The sequence below is a fragment of the Cryptomeria japonica genome, chromosome 2, assembly GCF_030272615.1.
Source record: "Cryptomeria japonica chromosome 2, Sugi_1.0, whole genome shotgun sequence".
Taxonomy (NCBI): Eukaryota; Viridiplantae; Streptophyta; class Pinopsida; order Cupressales; family Cupressaceae; genus Cryptomeria; species Cryptomeria japonica.
The window spans coordinates 480,979,188-481,006,135 of NC_081406.1; the positions used below are offsets into that span (position 1 = coordinate 480,979,188).

Sequence of the window (26,948 nt, forward strand, 5' to 3'; positions counted from 1 at the left end):
CATTTGAGGAGAAAATAAAATTCCTAATTCTTTATTTTGAAGATTTCATGCAGACCTTAAAAGAAAAGAGGGAGGCCATAATGCAAAATGAGCCTGATAAGGCTAAGATGGTATTGGCTAAGCCTGCCTTTGCTAGAGATATCCCATGTGGTGACTATGTAATGCACAAAAGGTCAAAGTACACTGTGATAATGCCAGTGACAGGTGAGCCTTCCACTTCAAAAGGGAAGAGGAAAATTGAAGATGTCATTGACATCCAGGATTCCCCTAAGAAGCAGAGAGTGAGATAGGAAATTGAAACTAATGAGCCTCAATATTCTCCATCTCAATCTCCTATCCACGTTGGAGATGAACAAGTTGTGGTTGAACAATTATTGTAGTTAGGGAGTCTCGGTGATATTGCCTATACCTATGAGGAGACCCAAGAGGGGATGCCCAAAGAGCCACCTAATGCTAAAATGGATTTGAATGATGGTGAGTTAAAGGGCCAAGAAATGGACCTTACTGTTAAGCAAGCTAGTGAAGAATTCCTAGTTGACAGTAATTTTGTCACATCAGGAGCTTTTATACAGTTTCTATGGAAGCAAAATATTGATCAATTCAAGACTAGATGTGAACAGAGGAAAAGTGAACAGCCTCTTAAAAATACAACTTAGGTAGAAGAAGAGGTTAAGCAAGAAATGATGGAGGAGTTCAAAGCAATCACCCCTAAGAAAGGAAGAGAAATGGTAGCAAAGGCTGGTGTGTTGATTCTCCCTGAATGGGATATAGTTGATGCCTTAGTGCTTGACGCACTGAGGAAAGAAACAAAGCCTATGGAAGGAGTGACATTCAGCAAAGATAATGTTGCTCTTGTCATGTGGTCTAAAAAGAAGGATGAAAACAAAAGAAGGAAGGATGCATCAGATTCTAGCCTCTTAGGAGGCATGATAGTTAAAAGAGTCCAAGACACAGGGGTAGTGGAAGCTACAAGCACAGTCCTAGAGACTGCAAAATTCAGTGTTGCGGTGGCAGAGAAAGAGGCACAAGAAAAGGCTAATCTCCAATTGAAGTTGGAGACTATTTTAAAAGCCTACAATGATGCTAAAGAAGGAATAGCCAACAGAGATAGCATAATTGCTAGACTCTAGAGTCAACTGGCAAGTCAATATCATCCCGGTGAATCTTCTACACTCATGATAGCCTCCTCTCCAGCAAGACCCCCTCCTACTAGTCCCATCATTGAATATCCCCCTTCTCTTATGCCTTCTAGTTCCCAATTACCTAAAAATGTCCAACATGAGTTGGAAAAATTGAAACAAGCTCAAACATTGTATGCAAACAAATATGAGGAGAAGGTGAAAGCCACCATCTTGAAGTTTGTTGACTCAGTCAAAACCTCCAATGTATACATAAATATGAAGAGGATTCTTGAGATTTTGATCAAATTGAGAGAAGAAGAAGCCACTTTGGAACCAATCCTGAATAAGTGGGTGCCTAGAGGTAAAGAGTTAAAGCTCATGTGTTATTCCCATGCAGATGCAGAAGAGAATGACAATCTAAGGTCCACATGTGAGTTTATAAAAGAGATGAATATTCTTTCAATGGAAGGAGCATGTATAAAAAGAAAAACCCAACTTTATAGGAAAGAATATTCAAATCATAAATTTGAAACATTTCCAGGAGGTTTCATTGGTCCTGTCCAGCTAAAGGAAGAGAAGACTTGGTTAAAGGAGGTGGACCACAATTTGTCCCTAAGGATCAATCAGATTATTAGTACTGATGACACATCCTTATTTGTCCAAACAATTGAGGAAATTGAAAAAGTGAAATCTCATTATGGTTTCATAGAAACAGAGATTGGGCATGTACGAGTCACTTGGAAGCGGCTAGAAGATATGAAACAGAAGATTGCTAGTTTTACTTGGCCTAGTGATGATGTGTATCAGGAGTAGAAAGATAAGTATATGGGACAAAAAGAAGATGCTCTGGAGCAGTTACAGGAGGTTGCAATAGAACAACAAGCAGAGGAAGCCACAGATGCTGAAAAGGACTTATAACCGCTTCTTGAAAATGACCGGTTGTTTGAAACAAACTTTCTTTTGAAGGGTCCAAAGCTTGTATGCATCCATACTATTATAAATGGATACCAGGACTCCTAAAAAAATGATCGCAAGTAATAGTAAGAAAACGTTGCAGAAATTTATCTGAGCTTTTTTCTAGTCTTATGGAGAATACTCTGAGTTTTGTAATATTTTCTCAAAATTAATATCAATATACAGACTAGAAATAGTGTATATACATAAATGTGCATAGCAGTCATAGGGCAACTCATGTCAAATGTACAACTCAATACAATAAATAATCCTAGTTTGTAGCCCTATAGCATCATAATGCAGTCCTTGACCAAGTATGCATACAAGAAACATCTAGTTCTATTAAGGCACAAGCATCAAAGTTAGAGGTTATGACAACTAGTGAAAAACATCAAGAACAAAAAGTTTAGTCTCAATAATTAGGAGTTGTAATAAAAAAACTTACAAGGATGAGGCATATTCATAACTTTTGCAGTCCCACCTTGGATATCAACACTAGAAGCAACTCATATTGTTCGTGTAAAGACAAGACAATATGGGAGTTCATTATACCCAGCAACTCGTGGTGTTGTTGTTTGTGTTGGCTCTATTGGACCCTACAATTAAGATTCAATATACATTATTCAATAAGATTAACTGTGCAACATAATGAAATATTGAAAAGTGTGTTACCTTGTTGAGCTTCGCTTGGTTTCGAGAATAGTTTAATATTCTCTACTTAACATGGCCAACCACGTGAAGGTGGAAGCTCATTTGGCCCTTCCCCCACCCCTAACATCACTCTAAATTCCCCGTTAACATCTTATAACATTCATTCATTAATTCTTTCTACCATTAATAAAATATAGCATTCATTCATTGATATCACATAACGTTCATTAACACATAACATTGATTAACATTAATTAACACGTAACATTCATCAATATTAATTAACACATATCATCCATAACTATTAATTAGCACATAATTACATTCACTAACACATAAAAATCAGTCATTATCAAATAAGTTAGATTACAATCATTTATTTCTTTGTTTTTTCTTTGAAGCTATGAAAAAACTAAGTGGAACATCGGCGTCTTCATCATTTCCCCCCTCTGTAGATGTTCCGCAAACTGCTCGTGATCTCAATGTATGCCTAGTCCTATACTGAGGATGAGGACACTAAAGCGAAGGGGGGTCCTCTGCAATAACAAAGAAATGGGTTAAATTCAAAAAAAAAAAATTATTGTTACAAGTATTTCATTAATTTAGAGAACATAATTGTTGTGTTCTTTACCTGATGGGGCCACATCATTGTGTGTAGCCTCAACCTCAACATGCTGAACACCACGGTCCTCTTCACCTGAGTGGGGAACATCACGTTCTTGAGGTTGTGTACCCAGATCATGCTCCACTTGCTCACCATCGACTACATGCTCTAAAATATTAACAAGAAAGGTTACATTAATTACTACTCTAATTACAAATTAAGATGTTTAATTGTATTAATAGCTAAATAAATAAATTTGAATAGAAAATGAATACCTCCACTACTGAGATGCACATCCGGACCTTCATGTGCAGGTGGTGTTTCACAATTAGCAAGCTGCATTCCAATGACATGCACATTGTTATCATTGCTTGCTTATTTAAAACAAATATAGTCACTTTATGTTGGAACTCAACATCAATTAGATTATTGGTAAAGTATTCAATTTGAAACAACTTCCATTTACCATATTTACCTGTGTGACGGATGCACTCAAATGTTGTGTATGCCCACTCAATTCTCGTAGCCGACCAGCCACAGCTGAATAGCCTTGCTAGTAGGTAATTCTCTTGTCATCTTTTGTGGGCGGTCTATTGAATTCAAAGCCCTGCATTTTTGCTTGGTACCGTGAATTTTACTTGCATTGTTTGATAAAAAAAAAATGTTTGCAATTTATTAATATTTTGAGACAATATGGGAGTTTACATGAGATACTTAAAATTCGTGCAGCAATTTTCATGTAACCACCAGAGTTGAGTTTGTGTTGCCCGTGTTTTTCTTGCCTTGCCTTGGTTGCCTTTGACGTGTCACTCAGTCTATAAAAAGTTTGAAATATGTTAGATTATATAAATATAAAGAGTAATTAATTAGTACATAATTACATTCTTAATAGTATCTCGTACCTTGTTCTGGTGTCTACTGGTGTATTTCCTTTTTTCCTTTCAATTCTCTCCTTGGCATCCAAAATCAGGTCCTTCCACTCCCTCTCTAGAATCATGGGGGGACGCTTGTACTTTAGATTCCTCTCCAAATGGGTCCTATATTGGTCCCTCACATACTTTAGATATGTGCCAGCTTTTTCAAGGAGCTTGATTTTGTCAAAGGTGTCATTTCCAAACCACTCAACCATTTGGTTTGTCAATTCATCTTTTAACCTTTTTTCTTGGTCATTCCACCATTTAAAGCAAAAACAAACCTGTTAGATTCAGAAATGAACTGAAGCTACATTTATTACACTTCAAGAAATGGATCAAAGAAAAAGTATTCAAGCAATGATATGAAATCAAAAGTGGATAAGGGTTAGTTCACATATGATGTACCACCTTTTACATATGGTGGGCCGAAATATCTGCAATGCAATGTCACTAAGATGTTTATAGAAAATATCATTGCCTGCAAAAAATTCATGGGATCAATATTAGTCCAAAACGAGTGATCATAAAGTAAATTACAATTAGAGTATATATAATAATAATTTTAAAGTACTTGGAACCTTTTGTATCTTTAAGGGAAGCATTTCTTCGTCGCTCACCATGAATGTGGCCTGCAATGTTCCCGTACTAGCAATACGAGAAGATCTAGGAAATGATGCTATGTTATCAGCAGTAGTTGCTTGTGGCACATCCTCATGTGCATCTCCTCCTACAAAAAATGAATCCACTATGAAAGGGCATTAGAATTCAAGAAAGAACGCTTGAAGGGAAATAAACACATGATAGACAATAGAGAAAAAGAGGGATCTACCAACAGTGGGGGGCCAATATGACGTGCACTAGAGGATGTCTGCATGCTACGTGTTGCTGACATTGTAGTCGGCAATATAGGTGAGGGTGACCTCTGATGAGGCGGCGTCGGCATTTGCACAGTAACATTGACAGCACCTAAAGAATAATACATTAAATATATGAAAAGTGCAAGAATTGTAAACAAGGATGAACCTTTATTTTGAAAATTGACAGTATCAAGTATGATGTGTTTTGGGTACTCAGAGTGATAAGCCAAGCAAGTGATAATACAAGAAAACCATCATCACCTGATCCTGCAACACCCTAATCGTAGGAACAACTTTCATGAGGGCGGATAAATTGCTGTAAAAACAATACGTACATATTTTAGTTAATGACATAAAAAGAGAATAAAATATAAACCATTATTGAACTTTTGTTATAATTAAAGCTTTCATTACTGCTTACTTGCAAGTTTTCTGATGTCTTATACAATAATTCCACCCTTTGTCGTATCTCATCAGTGGTAGGATGCATGGCTGCCAAAGCAACAATCTCTTTTCTAATTTTTATAACAGGCATTTTAAAGAATTTCACAAGATCTGTGGGATCTTCAGGGTCATCATTGCTTAACCCTAATGATTCCACATCCATAGAAAGGTGCTCAGGTACTACAACTCCCTTTCCCTTTCCCCAAACATCCGTCTGTGTCAAGAATATCATTAACAATTACAAAATTAGTATAAATCACTAAAAAAAAGAACGTAATAATGTAACATCTCTGTCTGCGATATGTGATGGATCCATGTTGGCCTATGACAAAGAAAAAATATTAAAAACATTAGCGAAATTACATCATACACAACATGAACAACATGAACTTTGTAGACAAAAAGAGTATTAAATAATAAAAAGATGTTGTCATCAAAATCATTGGAAATTTTGTAATTCCTTACCTTTATTTTATGTAGACTATGCAGGATCCTCAACTAAATGGTCACATAAATAGTCACATAGCTAATAAACAATCCAATTTCCATAAATAAACACAGTTTAAAAATTGTCACATAAATAGTCACACCCCCTATCTCCATCTCCTCATTCCCCATACATTTCAATATTTAATAGACCTCCTCCTCCTCCTCCTCCTCCTGCTCCTCCTTCTCCTTCTCCTTCTCCTTCTCCTTCGTGAAACTATCGATCATGATCATCATCCACTTCTTCGGTATCTTCTTCTTCGGTATCTTCTTCTTCCATCATATTATACTTTATTGGCCTTCCTCTTGGATCATGTCTAACAACAAATGACCAACCCAGTTTATGTGGAACTTCTGAGTAAAATACTTGCTCACATTGACTTGGAAGAACATAGGGCTCATCCCCAACTGGTTCAAATGACCTTGTATTTAGCATTATAAAACCATTATCATGTTCAATAACAGTTCTATCGGGATCATTTTTATTCAATCGTAGCCTGTACCATTTGACAACGAACAAAACTAATTTGAAGGAATTAAAGTCACACTCAAGTATATCATCCAAAATGTCATAGTATCGATTTTGAGACTGTTGAGGATGAATGTCATTTCTCGATGAAATATTTGTCACCTCAAAGACTGCAGTGATGCTAGAATCACAAGTTTTCTTTGTCATCCAACTTTTTTATGCGAAATTTATGACCATTGCAGCACATAGTGTTGTGGTGTTTGACCTGCGATATGTCAAACATGTAAAATTTATTGCATTGTGAGTTGATAAACATATGGGTGATTAATAAATTTATACGTACCTGTTTATCTCTTAAACCATATGCTAAATCAATTTCCCTTTGCATAACATTGGAATCTCCATTACGATGTGCTTCTTTAACCAATGAAGTCACACCTTCCCATGTCAACGTGCATCCAGAATGTTGACAATGTTCAATCCATACCGTCATCCAATCAAGATTGCTTGCAATATATAAACGCAGTGCATCCCACTCTCGACCAATTGTACAAAAAATAAATAGACGTCTTACAATCGATTTATTTTGAAGATTAAGAATTAATTAACTATAATAACATCTTATAATTACCCCCCACTTTCCTCAATCTACCTTTCCTCGTCAAGTACTCCCCTTCAAATTTGTTAATGGTCTTGGGTGTTGGCAATATTACAAGGATATTGAGAAGGTTGTTGATGATTATGGACATAACTGATTAAAGATGTTTTACTATCTTGATATTATTATTTTGTCATTGATGTCAAGAAATTGATTTTCTAATTCAATATGATGTTGACATATCTTAAGAAATATGATATGAAGATTATAAAGAAGTCGGTAAAGACACAGGAAAGAATATGATAAATAAGGGGATAAGTTATTCAATGGGAAACTCTGCCGAGCTAGACAATGATGATATCTTGATGTTTTAGATTGTTTTAACACCATACATATGTTGTAAAATGTAAAGGTTAATACTATACTATGTTATCAAGCAAAGAACCTAGTCGGTAAACCCTAAGGAACCTAGTCGGTAAACCCTAAGGTTATTGCAGTCGGTTAATGAAGACAGAATGTCTACCGAGTGAAGTTTAGTATTCATCGAGTTGTAACCGAGCTATAACAGAATGCATTAACTGTTTACATGTGATATTTAATGAAAAATGCTGATGAGTTGGAGCGGATCAATGATTGGCAAGCCGTAAAAGAAGTTTGTTAAACGAATCTAAGGCAATGGAATTTCGGCAAGAAGATCTATAGCTCAAATTGAACAACAATACCCTAACACAAGTTCCAAGGTGATTGTGCAAGTTCCAAGGCGGGGTAAAATGTTTTCAGATCGATAGATACAATGAACCTGGACAAGATTGAAGATATGATGGCTATGATTGATCATGGGAAATGTGATCAAGGAGATTAAGCGGTTAGAAGATTGTTTATAAATAAGGAACTGGTGATAAACAATGTATGCGTGCAAGTGTATGCACAGGGATGCTACATAGTGATTACCGAGCACAAAAGCTTGAAGACCTGTTAGAATAACAGAGTATTGATGCCCAACAGATAGACAAGATTAGTTCTATGTCTAGATTGTATTGAACAAATAGGAATCTGCTTTAGCATTTTAGATGTGAAGTTGCAGATAGATTGTATTACTGTTATTTTGTGAAAGTGACGGGAAATCTCTTAACCGAGTGGACTTAGAAGTCTTATATGTAAATTCTCTAACAAGGTGACATTCTGATTGAGTGTTTGAAATCCTTTGACAAGGTCACTTCTAACAAAGTGAAGATCCTAACAGATCTGAGGGAAATCCCTTAACCGTGTCACATCTAGCAATGTGTTTGTCATCTTTAACAGGATTTTCTTTTAACCGAGCATACTCTAGAAGAGTATATTTCTTAGTGGGTCCGAAATCCCACAGTGGTTTTTCCCTATTTGGGTTTCCATGTTAAATCTGGTGTTATGAGGTTTATATTGTTCATATGCTTTTGAGTTTGCATGTTTGACAGTTTTTTATTATATGACTGATATGTGTTACCGAGGTAGAATCTGATGTTTTTATGGATGATTAAGTTTGTATGATTCACCCCCCCCCCTCTCATCTTGTTGGCTATTGGATCTGTACTTATATTAAGTATCAGAACTATCATTGGGATCCCAAATGCGATCCACGTGGATCTTTGCTGCAAACTTAGGAAGATATTCAGAAATGTACACCATAGTCTGGTATACCATATATCCCTCCACCATAGAACCCTTAGGATGTGCTCTTTGTCGAACCAAAGCCTTCAAAAATTTCAAGTGCCTCTCAACCATCCACATTGACCTAGTGTGTACAGGTCCACACAATTCAATCTCCTCAACTTGGTGTATGAGGTAGTGTTCTTGTGCATTGAAAAAAACTGGAGGTAGACACTTTTGCATTTCACACATTAAATGAGGAATTTTTCTCTTCCAATATTTTATATCATCTTTATGGATTTCTTTACATGACAACCACCTACAAGGTATTCAAAACGCAAAAAAATATATTACATAAGAAGTAAAACAAATCGCAAATATAATATCTATACAACGAACTAAACAAATATCACTACTTACCTTATGTATTTTCCAAGATCAGATATGACTTGCTTGACATTATTGTCAAAGTCATCTGGGAGAGATAAAGGTAGAACGTACTGCAACAATTATAAAATTATCTTTTCATTTTTTTGTAACATAATGAAAAGTACACGTACGCTCAGTACTTAAATACATACTAAAAACACAAGAATATGAATTACCTTAATGAAGGTATGTCAATCATGCATTTTCATCCCTAGCCCAAATTCACTTTTCTTTGATATGAGATTGTTTATGTTCGTAGCAAATCCTGTGGGAAATCGAATTTTTCGTATGACTTCTTTATAGCATTGCTTTGCTGGTCCGTTAATAACCAAGGAAGCTCACTTATATTAATCTGGTCTCCATGGCTATTTGATTGAATGACATTTATCATTGCATGATTGGAATCCTGAATGTCACTACATATTTTGACAATTTTTTCTTTGTCACACTTTCCATCCAATATTTTCCATAATGTCTCTGTTATATTCTTTCCAATATGCATACTATCAAACAAATGAACAATTTGTAACTGCTCGTAGTAGGGCAACCTACTAAATTGTCGGGGATAACTTTTTATTCCCTTAGGAAGGTGGTCATTTATGCCTTCACGACCTTCATGATCATCAATCACATCATCAGTAAACAAAACAAAATAGAAAAGATGTTTTATGACAAACCAATAGATGGAATGGCATTACCTTGACGATTAATTCTATTATATTCCAACTTCCACATGTGAGGTGTCATTCTTTGTGGCTTTGATATATTCTCTTCTTTCCCATTGAAAAGATGTTTTTCAGTATTTTGATACTTATGATTTTTGTGGAGAAAGTGCCTATATTCATCAAACACCTGCTTTCCTAAACTTTTTGAATGACGAGATTTCATCTTTGGACCACAAACAGGACATGCAAATTTTCCCTTTGTTTGAAGACCTACAAGATAATGCATAATTGGATTAAATATGATAATTTTTTGAATTATAATGTTCATGCACAACTTAAACACTATAACATGCCACAAAAATGTGTTAGCCCCGAGGCATCGTGTATTATCCATAGAAGCATTGCATGGAATTGAAATTGTCTTTGTCCTATTGGTCTAGAGACATCATACATAGTGACACCATTCCATAACTCCAGCAACTCGTCAATAAGAGGCTCGATATATCCATTCATATCTTTAACTTGGTACTTACCTAATCAAATGAACAAAAACATTACATAATTATTATGACCATTTTACTGCAATATTTATAGTTAAATTTAGACGACTATATTTAAATGATAAAATACCTGGAACAATCATTGCCAACATTATGTGCTCCCTCTTTATTGACATCCATGGAGGAATGTTATTGTTGATAACAAAAACAAGCCACACTGAATAAACAGATCTCATCTCTCCAAATGGATTGACATCATCCACTGCCAATGAAAGCCTGGGATTACGAAGTTCTTCTTTAAAGTGTGGCCACTTTTCCTCTATGTCCATAAATGCTGAACCATCCGCAAGCATTCGAATAATGTCATCTCAACTTCTATTGCGTGCATGGTAATCCATAAATTGTGCCAAGCTAGTGCACTTGAATAATTGTTGCATACATGGAATAATGGGAATATAGCGAAGAACCTTGCGAGGAACCCTTTTTGTTATTTGATCTGTTCGATATCTACTAATATGACATTCAGGGCATTTAGTTCAAAATTCATGTTGTTTGTGATATATAATATGATCATTGGGACAAGCATTTATTGCTTGATACTCCATTCCAATATCTTTCACAACGGCAGATAATTCTCGGTATGAGCAAGGTAGAATATTTGATGGTGGTAACAAAAACTCACCTATCAATCTACAACAACAAAATATAATTTGTTATAATAAAGAATATTAATGGTACAGCATGATTCACAGTTTATTATGACATATATGACATGCCTTAACATACGTGACATTGTTATGTTGGATAAACCATTCATAACCTTCAAGTTCACCAACAACAATACAGCGGAGAGAAGAGTTGCCTGCGAGCCTTCATAAAGGACCTCAGATGCCTTCTCAAGTAGAGGGACATCATGAACAACATCAAGGTCATCTTCATCATCATGATCAGCTGCACGAGTACTAAATGAGTCATGGATCAATGTATTTGTACCATCATCTTCAATTGTGTTTTCTGGCTCATGATCGTCATCTTCCATGGGATCATTATCTTTAGCTTCGATATTCACACCTCCATGTTCGTCCACTTCGAAAACCATATTCTCAGGGTTGTGTTGATCCATACCATATGCTCCGGGGTGCTCGACCTATATAAAATTGATATACATAAATAAACTATGATCATGATCTCATCATCACGTGATTTATTATGTATATAAATTGTCAAAACGATATAATGAAAAACTTACCAATGGATGATAATCATGTCCATCTTCAATGTGACCATGCAGCCTACAATGTTTCTTCATTGTTTTGATTAGAAATCTTCTAGTCTTTAACCCCTTACAAATTTTGCACAGACAATAACATTTTCCATCACCTTTTCTTTTCAAGTTAGACCACAATCTAGCAATTGTCTCCTTATTTTGTTGTTCGTTGATATTGTCTGACATGGTCTTTCTTCACAGGCAAGAAAATAGAAATTATTGTCTGACATGGTCTTTCCCTCAGGAGCTGGCAGATCTTGCTTCCATACTTTAATTCTATTTTCTCAAAGGACAATCCTAAAAATCCATGCATTGCAAACAACTTTTTACACTTTTGTTGGTTGTGGTGGTGTCACAGAGAGTTTACATCAATAAATGAAGAACATGCCAATGCTTTTAATGCAGTAGTAGAAGTCTATCTCTTATTCAATATCTCTAGTGAAACCCCCATGATCTTTTGTTGGAGTAGAATTTGTTATATTCTAGAAAGGGTCTTGTCCTTTGTTGATGGGCTATTCATCTACCTCAAGAAATAACTGTTCTTTTCTCCAACAAGAAGTGGAACTAAATGAAGATCTAGCACCATGAAATTAATACTCAAAAGGATTACTATAGTTAGTTTTGGTAGATAATGATCTCAGTAAAATACTAATGTGGCTTTATGAAACATTATGTACTAGCTTAGCATACTCTAATGACTTTGGTGCGACATGCTACATCCAATTAAGTCTCCATCGGTATCTCTATTGTGTTTATGGATTGGGATTCAATGTACTCTTTTTATACACAGATTTTACTTTCAACTGAGAAGGTTTGTATGTACTTACTTGTCTTTCGATTGTATCCCTATTTCAAGAATTTCTTCTATCAACAAATCATTTGTTGTAAGTTGTACAAGTGGAAGCTTGAACATGTCTTCCATGCTAGCCTTGTTGATACGTTCAACACCATCTTGTGCAACAAATCTTTAGAACTCCATTTTTCTGAATTGAAGAGTGAGTAGTAGGGACAATCTAGGACACTTACAGAGGTTTTGCAAGAGAGATAAATAGACCTAAATATTATGGCTTAATAATGATCAATAGGTAAACAGATAAGAAACTCTCAATATCAAAATGACTTTCTCAATTGTCTTTACTAGAAATGGATAGATCTGCTAATAATGGCTTTATGACTGTATGTCAACTTTAGACTCAATCCAAGAAGAGCTATAACTAATATGCGATATCTAGATTTATGATCTCTATAATATAACAATCCCATAATTATGTTTCCACGCATCTATACCACAACACAAACATCATGCTAGTGTTAAGCCATAGCAATTGATATCCTAATTATAGAATGTGAAATATGTGCATAACTATGAATAAAGATTAAGAAAAACATAGAAAGATGCTTATTGCAAACATAAATGACTAATGGACAAGAATTGAATTCATTGTAGATAGTTTTGAATATCAAATTCACTTATTTGTGTGCATTTAGTAACTCATGTACTTGTGGCCAACCATTTATCTCTTTCATAAATTAAACACTTATTAATAACATTAAATGGTTGAGTAATTATGTTTTCGTTGAAATTGAAAATAAAATATTTTATTTCAGGACAGCTCACACTATTCCCTATCATATTTTAGACTCTCGGTTTTGTTAGTAGTGATTTGATGTCTTTGGAGCTGATCATTACATTTCTTTAGTTACGTTTGCCAGCCTACTCCCAGCCTGTGCCAAAATGGGAGCTTTGGAATAGGGTATGAACATCCATCAAAGCATAAAAGATAGAGGAATTTTGTCAGATGTAATTACAACTGCACAAAATGGATTTGTTGAGAAGGCTTTAGAAACTTTCAAGCAAATGCAATTGGCAGGTGTAAAGCCAAATTCCACGACCATTGCTACTATCCTCCCTGCCTGTGCCAAAATGGGAGATTTGGAACAGGGTATGGACATTCATCGAAGCATAAAGGATAGAGAAATTTTGTCAGATGTTGTAGTTGTAACGGCCTTGGTAGACATGTATGCAAAATGTGGAAGCATAGACAAGGCACGTGAACTATTTGATAGAATGCCTGAAAGAAATGTTGTCTCGTGGACTGCAACGATTGTTGGATATGCACAAAATGGATTTGTCGAAAAGGCTTTAGACACTTTCAAGCAAATGAAATTGGAAGGCATAAAGCCAAATTCCACAACCTTTGCCAACATCCTCCCTGTTTGTGCAAAAATGGGAGCTTTGGAATAGGGTATGGACATCCATCAAAGCATAACGGATAGAGGAATTTTGTTAGGTGTTGTACTTGCAAATGCCCTGCTTGACATGAATGCAAAATGTGGAAACATGGACAAGGCTCATGAATTGTTTGATATGATGCCGCAAAGAGATGTGATCTCATGTGAACAATCAACGTGCGCGTATACGGGAGGAAGGGATTGCTGATACAAAATTGAACGCTCACTCCTCAATCATAGTTCTATGGTTTTACGAGATTAAACTAGGACAATTAACCACCACATGTATATTTTTTGCAACATGAAATTAAAAACTAGGGCAATTTGAATCTACCTCCTGCGTGGGATTGCCTTCAACGCGGGTTTGATGTTCTTGGGGGTTGAAGTCGCCATGGACGCCTACGCAGGATTGCAATTCACAAATGAATACCCCGCCTCTTTTTTTATTTTGTAATGGCCGTTGTCGTCGGAATTACGACGAACTCGAGCACTTTTTTGAAAAAAAGAAAATTCTCATTGCTAATGCCTTCTTCATCGAAACCAAATGGGTAATTTCCGTCGGAATTACAACGAATGCAGGCATTTCTTTAAAAAAAAATCAAATTTGGCCACAATATACCTTCTTCGTCAGAAACCTCAGTCGAAAATCTAGTCCAAATGTATTAGTGAAGGCACTTGGCATGGGGTGAATGAGGCAACTAGAGTTGAACATACTACTCATCTATAATTTGCAAATGACACTATTCTCTTCAATGAATCCAATAGGAGAGAAGACGGAGCAATCAAAACATGTCTTGATGAATAGTGAATGGCATCGACTCAAAGCATAAATTGGCAAAAATCTGAAGTTTTCTTCCTTAACACCCAACCCAGATTGCAAAGAGAACTATCAAGGATTCTTAATCTAAGAGTAGCCAACTTTCCAGGTAGATTTATGGGAACTCCTCTCTCTGTGGGTTCTAATAAAATAAATTATTGGGAGAAACTAGTTAGCAAGTGCAAAAGTAAATTAGAAAACTGGAAAGGTAAGTGGTTGTCTTCTGCAAGGAGACTCACCATGATCAAATATGTCCTCTCATCTATGCTTATTTTCTCCATGGCTTGTCTCAAAATCCCAAAGGCAATGGAGGAAGATCTAATCCAGATCATGAGGAATTTCTTTAGGAATGGAGTGGGGGAACAAAATTAGTTGCCTTTAGTTGCCTAGAATAAAGTCTATCCACCTAAGGATGCGGGAGGAGTCGGAGTCAGGCAACTATCCATTATGAATCTTTCTATGGGGGCTAAGTTGGTTTGGGCACTATGTAGCAATGGTGAACATAAATGGGCTAGGATCCTTAGAAACAAATACTTGGACTCTGTTGAACCTAAAAGGATACTAACAACACTAAATTCGCCAAGGGTCTCGACAATCTAGAACTATGTGGTGGAATGCAGAGACATCATTTTAGCAAACATGTTTTATGGGAGATGGGCAATGGCCAAATCACTTCCTTTTTCGCTTCCTTTTGGAATGACACTTGGGGGGGTGGGGATATTCTCAGCCACACCATAACCTAGATGAAGCCAAGGAGGCTTCATAAAAACAATGGGAAGTCAAAGTTTGCAACTATGGCTATATCAACAACCACAACTGAGTGAAAATTTGGGTGTGGCGGTCTATGGACAATCTTAATATTAGGCAGGAGTAGAAGGATCTTCTAGAGAATATCTTAAGGGACAAAATTATCATTCCCTCAGGAAATGAGGACGTCATCAGATGGTGTGGATCTAAAGATGGAAAATACAAGGTAAGTTTGGACTATAAACTAAAGGAAACGGCTATTGCATCACAGAACTGGCTGACCAAACTACTTTGGAATAGGCGCTGTCTCCCAAAGGCTAGATTTTTTGCCTAGATGGCGATGCAGAAGAAATTTTAACTTGTGATAGATTAATGAAATTCGGAATTCAAGGGCTAGGCAGGTGTGTCCTTTGTTTGAATGACTTTGAAATGGTAGATCATTTTCTCTTAAGGTGTGATTATTCTTACAAATGCTTGTGGCATTTCATGAACAAATTAAACTAGTTTTGTCCGATACCACTAGGAATTGATGATTGGTTTAGAATGTCGCCTGAGAAACCAACAAAGGTTGTGTTTGGAGACATATGGAATATAGTACCCTCACTAATAATTTGGGAGATTTGGAAAGAACGCAATCGCAAAATATTTCAAGATAAAACTATGGAATCGAAGAGATTATGCCAAAAGATTGAAGCACAGCTTGTGGAACTTGTCAATGAAGCAGCCAAATCGAAAACACTCAAGAAGAACATTTACACCAACTAGAATAATAAGATTAAACTGACCTTCACTAGCCTCTCCATCCCTTCATTATTTGGTGAAGGTAGTCATGGTGAGGTCATTGAACCTAGATCCTCTATGAACTGGTGTGCTCCAAAACCAGGGTGGGTGAAAATAAATGTTGATGGGGCATCTCTAGGTAATCCTAGTCTGAGTGGTATTGGATGTATAATTAGGGATGACAATGGAATTCCCCTAAAGGAGGTGGCAAAACATGTAGGACATTCAACCAACAGCATGGCAGAGTTTTATGCGGCCATGAGAGGACTTCAAATTGGTATAGAAATGGGTGCAAAGTGGATCCATCTGGAAGGGGACTCTTTAATTATTGTCAATGCAATCCAAAAAAAATGAGACCTTGAACTAGGTCCTAAATGAAATGCTTTACCCAATTAAAACCATGTTAGATAGTTTGGATGAGTTTAAAGTGGGCCACATATACAGGGAGGGCAATGAGTTGGTAGACAAGCTAGCCAAGGAAGCTGCAATGAAAGGACAAACAGAAAGCTGGATGATGTTAGGAAAGATTTCATGTTTACAACATGGCCAGATTTGGAAGCAATCAATCATAATGGCTATATTTGGTATTTCTCACTCCCCCCTTTCGCATGATTACACTTGTGTACTTGTTATGAATAGCAATTAGCCTTTGTATCGAGGTGGTTTAATGTTTGAAGGAAAAGGACACTAGACATGAAAAACACCTTCAAATCATATCTTGATAAGTGCAACACACATATGGGGACATGTGTGAAAGAACGGTGCATTTAAAGAAAGTAATATGGTGAATGATTCACTCACTGATGCTAATCATATTACTTAATGGCAAGCAATTATATATAGGGCAAGTTGGCTAAATCTCAATGCATTAGTACTATAATCTAGATTTGGATTGTTGAGCTAGAGAGAGGGAGAGGCTGAAGTTTTCAGACATGGACATGCCCATCTTGTTGGAGGCTAAGAAATGCCAAATGGCCTTTCTGGAGAAGTTACAGATAAAACGTTGCTCTTTGTTCTGGCAATGAAACACCCACTTATTTTGCATGTCACTAAGAGGGTGCTCGATGAGGAGTTTTTGAAGGCTTGCCATCACTATCGGGGTAAACTCTGATATCCTGACGATGTTTGTTGCTATGTTGATATACATGGGTGTGAGCAAACCTAGAACCAAAAAGGTTTGCCAAATGGTTTTTAGGCACTCTTTTCTGGGAGAAATTGATGATGTTTTGGATAATGTGGATAATAATTTGCACCTCCCACTTCCACAGAATTACTATATGTTTGTTGGTAGGGGCATCGAGGTAAAGAAATATGTTGTTGTGTAGACCCTAGAGTAGCAGAGGTTGGTGGGTGAGTGGGGTGTGAAGGACCGCAACATAGCCTTTTTGCTACAGGTCACTGGCATTCTATCGAATTTTGGCAATGCTTGGAAAAAGAGATATGTAGAAGCTGAGGGTTTGAATGGTTGTCAAGACATTGGTTTTCTGAAGAATGGAGAAGAGGCCCTTGATAATGATTGGGGCTTGGACCATGGAGAAGAGTGGATTCTGAATGACTACCAGAATGTCGAGGAAATGGTGGACTCTAAAGTACATGTGGACTGCGGTATGGAGTGTCCTATGGTGGCTAGAGTTGTGTTGGCACGCAAGATGGAGGAACTAGAAGTAGACTCAAACGAGGAGATCACAAACCAGGATGCAGAGGCGGATGCAAGAGGCATGTAACTCCCAAATTTTTTGTTTCAAATAGGTTGAGGCCCTTTTGAATTTTGGCCTTGATATAGTTGTTATAGATTATATGGTTGATAGGTAACAAGTCTATATGCCCCTTTTCTCATATGGGCGAAAATCTATAGATATGAACTGTGAATGGCAGATTTTGTATGTGGCTGCCCTATGTATTGTGTATCCCTTCTTTAGTGTGCTCAATTTTGCAAGATTATGGGCTTAGCAGATAGATAGTCGTGAGTAATAGTATGTAAGGATGGAGATATTGCAATTGGTGGACTTTGACAATAGCCTCGAATGTAATTAAAACTTTCTATTTTAATACAAAAGGGTGTTGCCCCTAGCAGCTATTTAATTATAAATAATTATTATTATTATTAATGCTAATTTCCCTTGCTAAAACTACCCAATTGAATATCCACACACATATTACAACAAACACTCATGCACCTCAAAAGATAATTTTTTACTTTCCTAATTTTTGGTTAATATAACATAAAATTACTTTTGTCTATTATAAACTAAAATTCTCAACAATATTAAAAAATAAACCTAATCTAATATGATTTAATATATAAATACACTGAGCTAAGATTAAAAATATGATTTAATATAGAAAGACGTTGAGCTAAGATTGAAAATAGAATTTAACTATGCTATTGAAAAGGTAGAGAAACAGGGGAGAAAGGTGTATAGAATAATAATCTGATGCTAATATGGGATGATGGTAACTAAAGGTGTTAGGACCCGGAGGCAACTGAGAAGGGGGGGGGTGAATTAGTTGTCTATTAATTTCAACCCAAATATAACTTAACCAAACTTAATGCATAATACCGGTAAACCAAACTTAATGCCGGTAGACAGTTTAACAGTTAATAATAGTATCGGTAAAGTTTAATGCATGAAACAGAAAGACAAATAACATCCACAACACATAACACAGATATTTGTACATGGAAACCCTGTAAGGGGAAAAACCATGGTGGGAAACCTTACCCACAATCAGATGATACTACTGCAGATAGTATGTGTGTACAAATGGGGTCTACACATGCAGAAAGGCCAACCGCCTAGAGTTCACTGCTCAATCACAAAATGGGAGTCACACTGACTACAATTGGATGTTAAATCCAATGATAATGTATTGCTCAAAATAGCATCTTCGTATGCTGGATTCAGTACCGGTTAAGCTCTGAGTGTCTTTTTCATGCCTTCCTTGAATCTTCAAATGATGTCTGCGTGTATAGCTCTGTTTATATTCGCATATACCTTATTAAAATCCCTTTCACACACTTCCTCTTTTTTTAATCTCACAAATGAGATCTTACATATATACCAAAACCTAAGACCAAATGTGTAGGTCGGCTCACTAAGAATATTACAATTAAATCAATTACAAATGAATCAATATGTGATGCATCATGTCGGCTCAATGCATTTACAATAGTAATCAATAAATAAAACATCTTCATAACGTGTCGTGCTGATCTAGAATAGATAACGCTTGTCAGTCCATAACCTAAACCTATTTGCCGGTAACAACAAATATGCAAACTCGATTAGACCAATAACCAAATCACCAAAACCAAGTGTCCAAACAATGTCTTCGACATAACCAAGTAATCTCTAGATGATAACAGATCATCCTCAATGTCGGTGAACAATATAACCTGTCGGTGAATCAGATACTGGTGACTGTGCATAAGTCATTGAACATGTCGGTGAACATAATCAAAGATCTCCAGAAGGATAAGTGTTAACATCAATGACAAAACCAATGCAACACATCCATAATACCAACAATCTCCCCCTTTGGCATTGATGGCAACACAAGATGGAAAAACCATCTAAGTGCCAAAGCAGAAATGCCAAAAACCAAAAACCAACAATCTCTCAAAGAGATCATTAACCAGAAATCAAAATACAGATATAGAGAGTAACAATCTATCCCCCAATGAATAATCTTTCCCCAAAAGATAATGTGTTTTTTCATAGATATCTCTCCCTCTTTGACATTAAATGTCAAAGCAATACAAAACCAAATACAATCAGTTCATAGAACTTATTACAAATACCAATTGTTATAACCAAATTTATCCAATCTACTCCCCCTGAGAAGTAGCTCTTCTTCATCAAAGTCGGAAAAAGATTTCTCTGTTAATTCTGTTGGTCTGATGCCATGCTCCAACCGTCTAAGTTTCGACCGGTGAGGGTATAACTCCAAGCTACTTTCTTAGATATTCAAAAGTTTCCTTAGGCAAAGGCTTAGTAAAGATATCTGCAATCTATTCTTTAGTATTCACATAAACCAATTTCACTTCTTTTGCTTCAACATTTTCTTTCAGAAAATTGAATTTGATAGAAACATGTTTAGTTTTAGAGTGAAATACCGGATTCTTTGATATATCAATTGCTGCCATATTATCACACTAAATGATTATAAGTTTTTTGCATTTTACCTTTATGTCCTTCAACATTTGTTTAATCCATAATACATGTGTACAATTAGTTGTTGTTGCAACATATTTTGATTCTGCTGTTGATAGTGATGTACAACTTTGTTTCTTGCTCAACCATGAAATTAGTCTGCTACCAAGAAGAAATGCTCCACCAGTGGTGTTTTTCCTGTCATCTACATCTCTTGCCCAATTTGCATCTATGTATGCACATAAATCAAAATTTTCATCTTTAGGATACCATAAACCAAGATTTGTTGTGCCTTGTAGGTACCGGAAAATCATTTTCACTGCCGATTCAGAGTCCATAGAATCACCAACAAAAGGAACATCACTACAAAATTTGGCTTGATTTTGAAAACTTTGAAAAATCTGGTGCTTGTATTCAAGTCATGTCTACACTTAATGCCCATGTCTACACCTAGAAACTTAGCCCTTTGCTCCAACAAATTTGAAAACTTTTGGAGTTGCTTGATTTGTTTGAGTTTTGTAATGCTTTTGAATGTTGACAATGATCTTTTCATACTAAGTAGATGGTGTCTAAATCTAAGAGCAAGAAAAAAATTGATTTGTACATTTAGAAGACTACCTTTGTCAGTCTTCTAATTGACATTTCTAGTCTTCTAGTTTGGGATGTGTGTGAACCCTAAGTGTGGCGTTGTAGTGCATGCAAAGATTTATAGCTACCAAATAGCCTTGGAAGGATGGCTAGTTAGAATGGTGTGTGATTGTGCAATGGAGGAGTTAGGGATGTGAAAATCTCTAGTAGATCAAGGGGTTGATCTGGGAGTGGTTTATGGATTTATAGCAATGGTAGATTTAGGTGTGAATGGAAAATTGTTGCAAGGAAGGATTGGTATGGAAAATATTGGAAAAAGTCCCTCCAAGTGTGGGGGAGATTTTTAAAATAAGTTATGGATTTTGGAATGACGAGAAATGATGGAAATCAAAGAAGAGCCTCCTCACCTATGGGGGATTTTTTTTTTTATTGATGGAAGAAGGTGCGGAAAAGGTGAAGAACTAAAAGCTTACTAACTTATTATCAAAACTTAGATAAGTAAAGCTTAGCAAGTATTTACAAGAGAGAAAATAATGAGAGATGGGAACCTCATGAGAAATTAGCATTCCAAGTGTTATAAAGTGTTCTAGGTTAAGTGCTTTTTGGGAAACTTACTAGGGCAAAGATTAGGGTTTTGAAGATTCATGAGACAACATTTGAAATTTGAATAAAGACGCTAGTGCCCACCATGGATGTTGGTGTCCTTTAGGAACCAACACTCAAGGGTTTACAATAGAAAATGGTGACTACTTATGTATGTGTAGCTCACTAGAGATTGGTATAAGCCTAGAAATTAACTATGCTATTGAAAAAGATAGAGAAATGGGAGAGAAAGGTGTCTAGAATCATAATATGATGCTTATATGGGATGCTAGTGATTGAAGGAACATCTCTCCAAAATTTGGGTTGATTTTAATAATTTTGAAAAAGGTAGTGCTTCTATTTGAGTCATGTTAACACGTAATGCCCATGTCTACACCTAGACACATGGTCCTTTCCTCTATCAAAATTTAAAACTTTTTTAGTTGGTTAATTTTTTTTTTAGTTTCATAATGCTTTTGAATGTTGACATGACCTTTACATACTATGTAAATGGTGTCTAAATATAAGAGCAAGAAAAAAAAATGATTTGTACATTTAGAAGATTACCTTTGCCAATCTTCTAGTTGGCATGTGCTCTAGTCTTCTAATCGGGCATGTGTGTGATCCCTAAGTGTGGCATTGTGGTGCATGCAAGGGCTTATAGCTACCAAATAACCCTAGAAGGATGTCTAGCTAGAATGGTGCACATGATTGTGCAATAGAAGAGTTAGGGAGATGAAAATCTCTAGTGAATCAAGTGGTTGATTTGGGAGTGGTTTATGGATTTGAATCAATGGTGTATTTAGGTGGGAAAGGAAATTTGCAACAATGAAGGGTTGGTATAGGAGATATTGGAAATGAAAGTTCCAATGAGTGTAGGAGAGGTTTTTGAACCAAGCTATGGATTTTGGAATGAGGAGGAATGATGGAAATCAAAGAAGAGCCTCAAGTATGGGGGATTTTTTCATTTTCACTTATGGAAGATGGTTGGGAAAAGGTGAAGATCTATTAGTAACTTAGTATCAATACTTAGAGAAGTAAAGCTTAGCAAGTACTTACAAGAGAGAGAAAAATGGTTAGAGATGGGAACCTCATGAGAAATTAAGGGTTTCCAAGTGTTATAAATGTTTTAGGTCAAGTGCCTTTGGCAAACTTACAGGCAAAGATTAGGGTTTTGAAGATTCATGAGACAACATTTGAAATTTGAATAAGGACACTAGTGCCCACCATGGATGTTGGTGGCCTTTAGGAACCAACACTCGAGGCGGCTTTGGGGAGGGGTTTACAATAGAAAATGGTGATTGCTTATGTATGTGCAGCTCACTAGAGATTGGTATAAGCCTAGAAATTGGTAAAATGATACCCAAAACTTGACTAGAGGCATGCACATCAAAATGAGTGCTGAAATGTAAGATGAAGATAATTCAACACACTTAGAAGAAACTCCAGCTGCCAACTAAAAGAAACTACATCCTTCACTGAAAATACAACATAATAACGTAGATTCAAAATGCTTCTAATAACATGCTCATTAATATTTAGCTTCCAAACATTTTACCTTGAACATTTGGTAAGACGCTGCTTCTCTGAATTTACTCATGGTTACTCCTCTCTCATAGCTAGATTAGACTCAATTATTTGACCTTGAACAATTGGTAAGACAGTGCCCTCTAAATTCTGTCATAGCTAGCCCCTTCTCATTACTAAATTAACATTTAAGGTTTAAAAATTACAATGTACTTTCATAGACCTTTCATTGGTAAAAGCTCTCCCGGCTCATAATCACAAAATCTATAAAATTCATAAGTTAATTTCAGGATCGTGAAAAGAGGTAAAGGCCAAATCTCGAGGGAGTTATTTGGCAATAAAGAATTTCTGCTTTGACGGGCCTCAAGATGCTTGGGGTATAATTTCAGAACCTATCACTCCTCAAGAGAACAGATTAGTCTGCTTCTTAGGTTGCCAGCAAAACACTGACTAAGAAAGTATTGTTTCAGCGGGGAGATTTTTTGGCATGATGTAATCCATGCCCAAAAATCTGACTAGACTGGACAAAATCACTCATCAGAACCTTTGCAAAATGATACTGAAAAAGTGTTTTTTAATTTCTTATTCGAATGGATTGGAAATGATGCAGCGGTAAGGTCTTCAATGACAAAGCAAAAGACCTATATGAATCACTGTTTGCTCTGCTATTAAATAAAGTGGGAGGTGTCAGATCCTAAACTGTAATGAAAATAGCATTGCCCATCTATTTGGGATGTATAAGCTGCCTTCAAACGTAATGAGTTTGAGATAGTTGACACCATAGTAGCAAAAATCTACGAATAACTCGGCAAACCAAATTCATCAGGCACAAAATTTGGGTTACGGTTAGGGAAAAAATGGGGAAAATATCCCTGCAGAAATGAGAAAAGAGGACCCAGAAATGCATTTCTTGACCATATAATCACAATTTTTTTTGGTTAAAAAAGGTCAATTTTGGTTTGATCAATTAATTGCAGAAAACTACAATTTTTTCAGTCGAATATCTGCATCAGAGCCAAGCAGCAACTAATCTGAATAAACTACAATTTTAAAAAGATTTCTGCAACTATGGATCAGTTGACGCTCCACAAGCCTGAATGCAGGAAAGAAGGATGACCAGAAGCCAAGCCCTTTTGAAATCGATGTCAAGATGAATTTAGTTTGATCCTAATTCCACCCTATCTTGGATGGATCCCTTACTGGGGTACACTTGGATGATCAAGAATATCTACAAACATTTTATAAGACAAGCTAGAGTTTTAGGTTATATGGAATTGCTGTTGAAGTCAAGATGCAAGATAAAATTTCAAGAAGACCACTCCGAATTGAAGTTGTTCTAGTATTTGAAGCTACACAAGCCTGTGAACAATGCCGAAAAGAAGAAAGATGCCCAGCAGCCAAGTCTTTTTGGATTTGTTGTCAAATGAATATAATTTGATTATTAATCCTTCACTCTATTGGAGGGATCCCTTAGTGGACCCTTACTGGGGTATTGGATGTTCAAAGATATTTGTAAACTTTTATGAGACAAGATACAGTTTCAGGTTCTATGATTGTTCTTGAACTAAAGATGCAAGTGAGTGTTTTGAGAAGACTACTTCAAATTGAAGTTTTTCCAGTAGTTGGTATTCCACAAGCCTTAGGCAATGTTGGAAAGAAGAAAGATCCCCAGCAGCCAAGTCCTCATGGGAGTTTTTGTCAAGGCAAATCTTATTTTATCCTTAATTCCCCTCTTTGGAGGGATCCCCTACTGGGGTACACACTTGGAAGGTCAAGGAGATCTACAAACTTTTATTGGAAAAGATGCAATTTCAGGCTATATGATTGTTCTTGAAGTCAAGATACAAGGTAACATTTCAATAAGAGCACTCCAAAATGGAGTTGTTCCAATAGTTGACACTCCACAAGCCTGTGGACAATGTTGGAAAGAAGAAAGATGCCCGGCAGCCAAGTCCTTTTGGGATTGTTATTAAGATGAATTTAATCTTATTCTCAATTCCCTCCTCTCTTGGAGAGATCCCCTAATGGGGTACATTGGACGAAGAAGAATATCTGCAAAACTTTATAGTATAAGGTGCAGTCTCAGGCTATATGATTGTTGAAGTCAAAATGCAGCATTTCAAGAAGACCACTCAGAATTGGAGTTGGTTAAGCAATAAATGGCATTGCTTAAAACTTCTCGAGAATGAACAAAGGCATGGCTCTACTAGCTTTCATGATAAGAAACATTCATGTAACACTGTTGTAATAAATAAAAGGCAACTTACAGGGTATGAACAAATGTGTTGATTCTATACTTCCAAAGCATCGGATCGTAGGTTAGCTGTACAAAATCTTTTATTGGAAGAAACCTTTGTAATGATATCCAAGATGCAATTCTTTGGAAAAAAAAATGAATCTCTGATATTCCCTGAAAAATACAAGCAGGTAGTGCACAACAGAGAAGCTATATATGTAGTCCATTATGAACTTAGTAATGTTTGAAAAATCCATCAATGCAAGTATAAGAAAGGATGGTTACAGTACATTACCAATGGAAAAAAGTCCATAAGTAATAAAAACCTGTCAATATATGAATATAATGAACTTACAACAATGGATTCAATCTACTTTTTTCCTTGCTTTTGCCACACTGACTGCCAAAACACAGGCCAATTCTTTTGGGCCTCTGTCCAGCCGAGGAAGGATCCATCCCTCAAGGGGTCCCAGCTAGTAGACATGATTCCATAGCTTATACCCAACGCAGCTGAACCAAATGTGATAAATGATGTGATGAAAGGAAGCCAATCAGGCACACTCCATTTCAACACCTTTTTCATGTAGTAAAAAAGTGGGAAGAAAGTGAGCCCAATGGCTAAGGGTATCCCAACAGAAACCCCCATTCTTTTTATCATTCTGTTGGTCACAATCTCTGGAATAACACCATCTCCGTCCCCTCCTCCTTCCTCTTCCTCTTCTTCTTCTCTTTTTGGCTCATCTCTTAACATTCGCTTTTTTTTGTTCTTCTTCTTCTTTGAAACAGTGCCAAAACCCTTAGGCTTTCTCAAAGCATGGACCTTGGTATGAACAAGTGCCCTTTGGCTTTTACCAGGGCAAAACAATGATTTTCCCACGGATTTGCATATGGGTGGTGATAAATACCAAGATTTGTTCTCTTTACTAGTACTACAAAGGATTTCAGCTCTGCCCACTTTGAATAGTTGTATGTATTGGGATGTGGGTTGTGTGATTTTGCCACTTCTAAATTGCCCAGAAGAATGTGAGCGCAGTGCGAGAGAATTGTAAGATACGCTAGACATGGCCTCAGGATGGTAAGAGCAGGCAAGGTACATAACTCTAATAATTGAACTGGTTAGAAAATCTCATTCAAAGCCATCGTAGCTTGCTGTAAGCAACGCCCATCAAGCCATTCATTAAAACATCTCACCCTTGTTTTGTTTTAATGAAAATATATACCGCTCATCTGCAAGTTACAGACATTTCTCCAAACTAACCAAGAAGCAAATTTGAAGCCAAATCAACGGTACTGGGAATCTTATCATTATTCTTATCCGATGAGCCCTATCTTTTTCAGTAAACCATATTTTACCTTGCTGGGGTTTTTCGGTGCCATTAACAAAAAAATTTATTAGTGGTAAAAAAATTTTTAAAAAGTTTCAATTAATTTAATCAATCATATTACACGAAATTTCTAATGTTTATATTTTTTTTCTATTTTATATAATTATATTAATATCATTTTTCTTTCATTTAATTAATCCATACCACAAATTATAGATATAAAATTCAAAAAAAAATTTCTAAATACATTTAATTTATTACTTCAAATGGCAGAAATAAAATATTTCCCCCGAATTAATGTGCCCTAATACGGATTGCCTGTGTGGATTTCCTTTCCTGCAAGTTATGAAACGCATTAACATACCATGATCGGCC

At 36.2% G+C, this 26,948-nt stretch overlaps 1 protein-coding gene and 1 long non-coding RNA gene across 2 annotated transcripts; both read right to left on the reverse strand.

Annotated features, from left to right (window-relative positions):
* Positions 1-3,363: 3,363 nt before the first annotated feature.
* Positions 3,364-3,931, reverse strand: LOC131053878 (uncharacterized). The gene is made up of 3 exons (XR_009107796.1): positions 3,806-3,931; positions 3,606-3,666; positions 3,364-3,498 (listed from the first exon to the last, which is right to left on the reverse strand). It is a non-coding gene; the product is annotated as an uncharacterized LOC131053878 (long non-coding RNA).
* A 21,509-nt stretch (positions 3,932-25,440) lies between these two features.
* Positions 25,441-26,563, reverse strand: LOC131050370 (protein PAM68, chloroplastic). Its single transcript, XM_057984560.2, has one exon. The coding sequence runs from the start codon at positions 26,342-26,344 to the stop codon at positions 25,619-25,621; it is 726 nt and encodes a 241-aa protein (XP_057840543.1). The 5' UTR covers positions 26,345-26,563; the 3' UTR covers positions 25,441-25,618.
* Positions 26,564-26,948: the final 385 nt, after the last annotated feature.

Coding starts and splice junctions, on each gene's coding strand:
- LOC131050370 (XM_057984560.2), bottom strand. CDS start 26,344: ATGTACCTTGCCTGCTCTTACCATCCTGAGGCCATGTCTAGCGTATCT.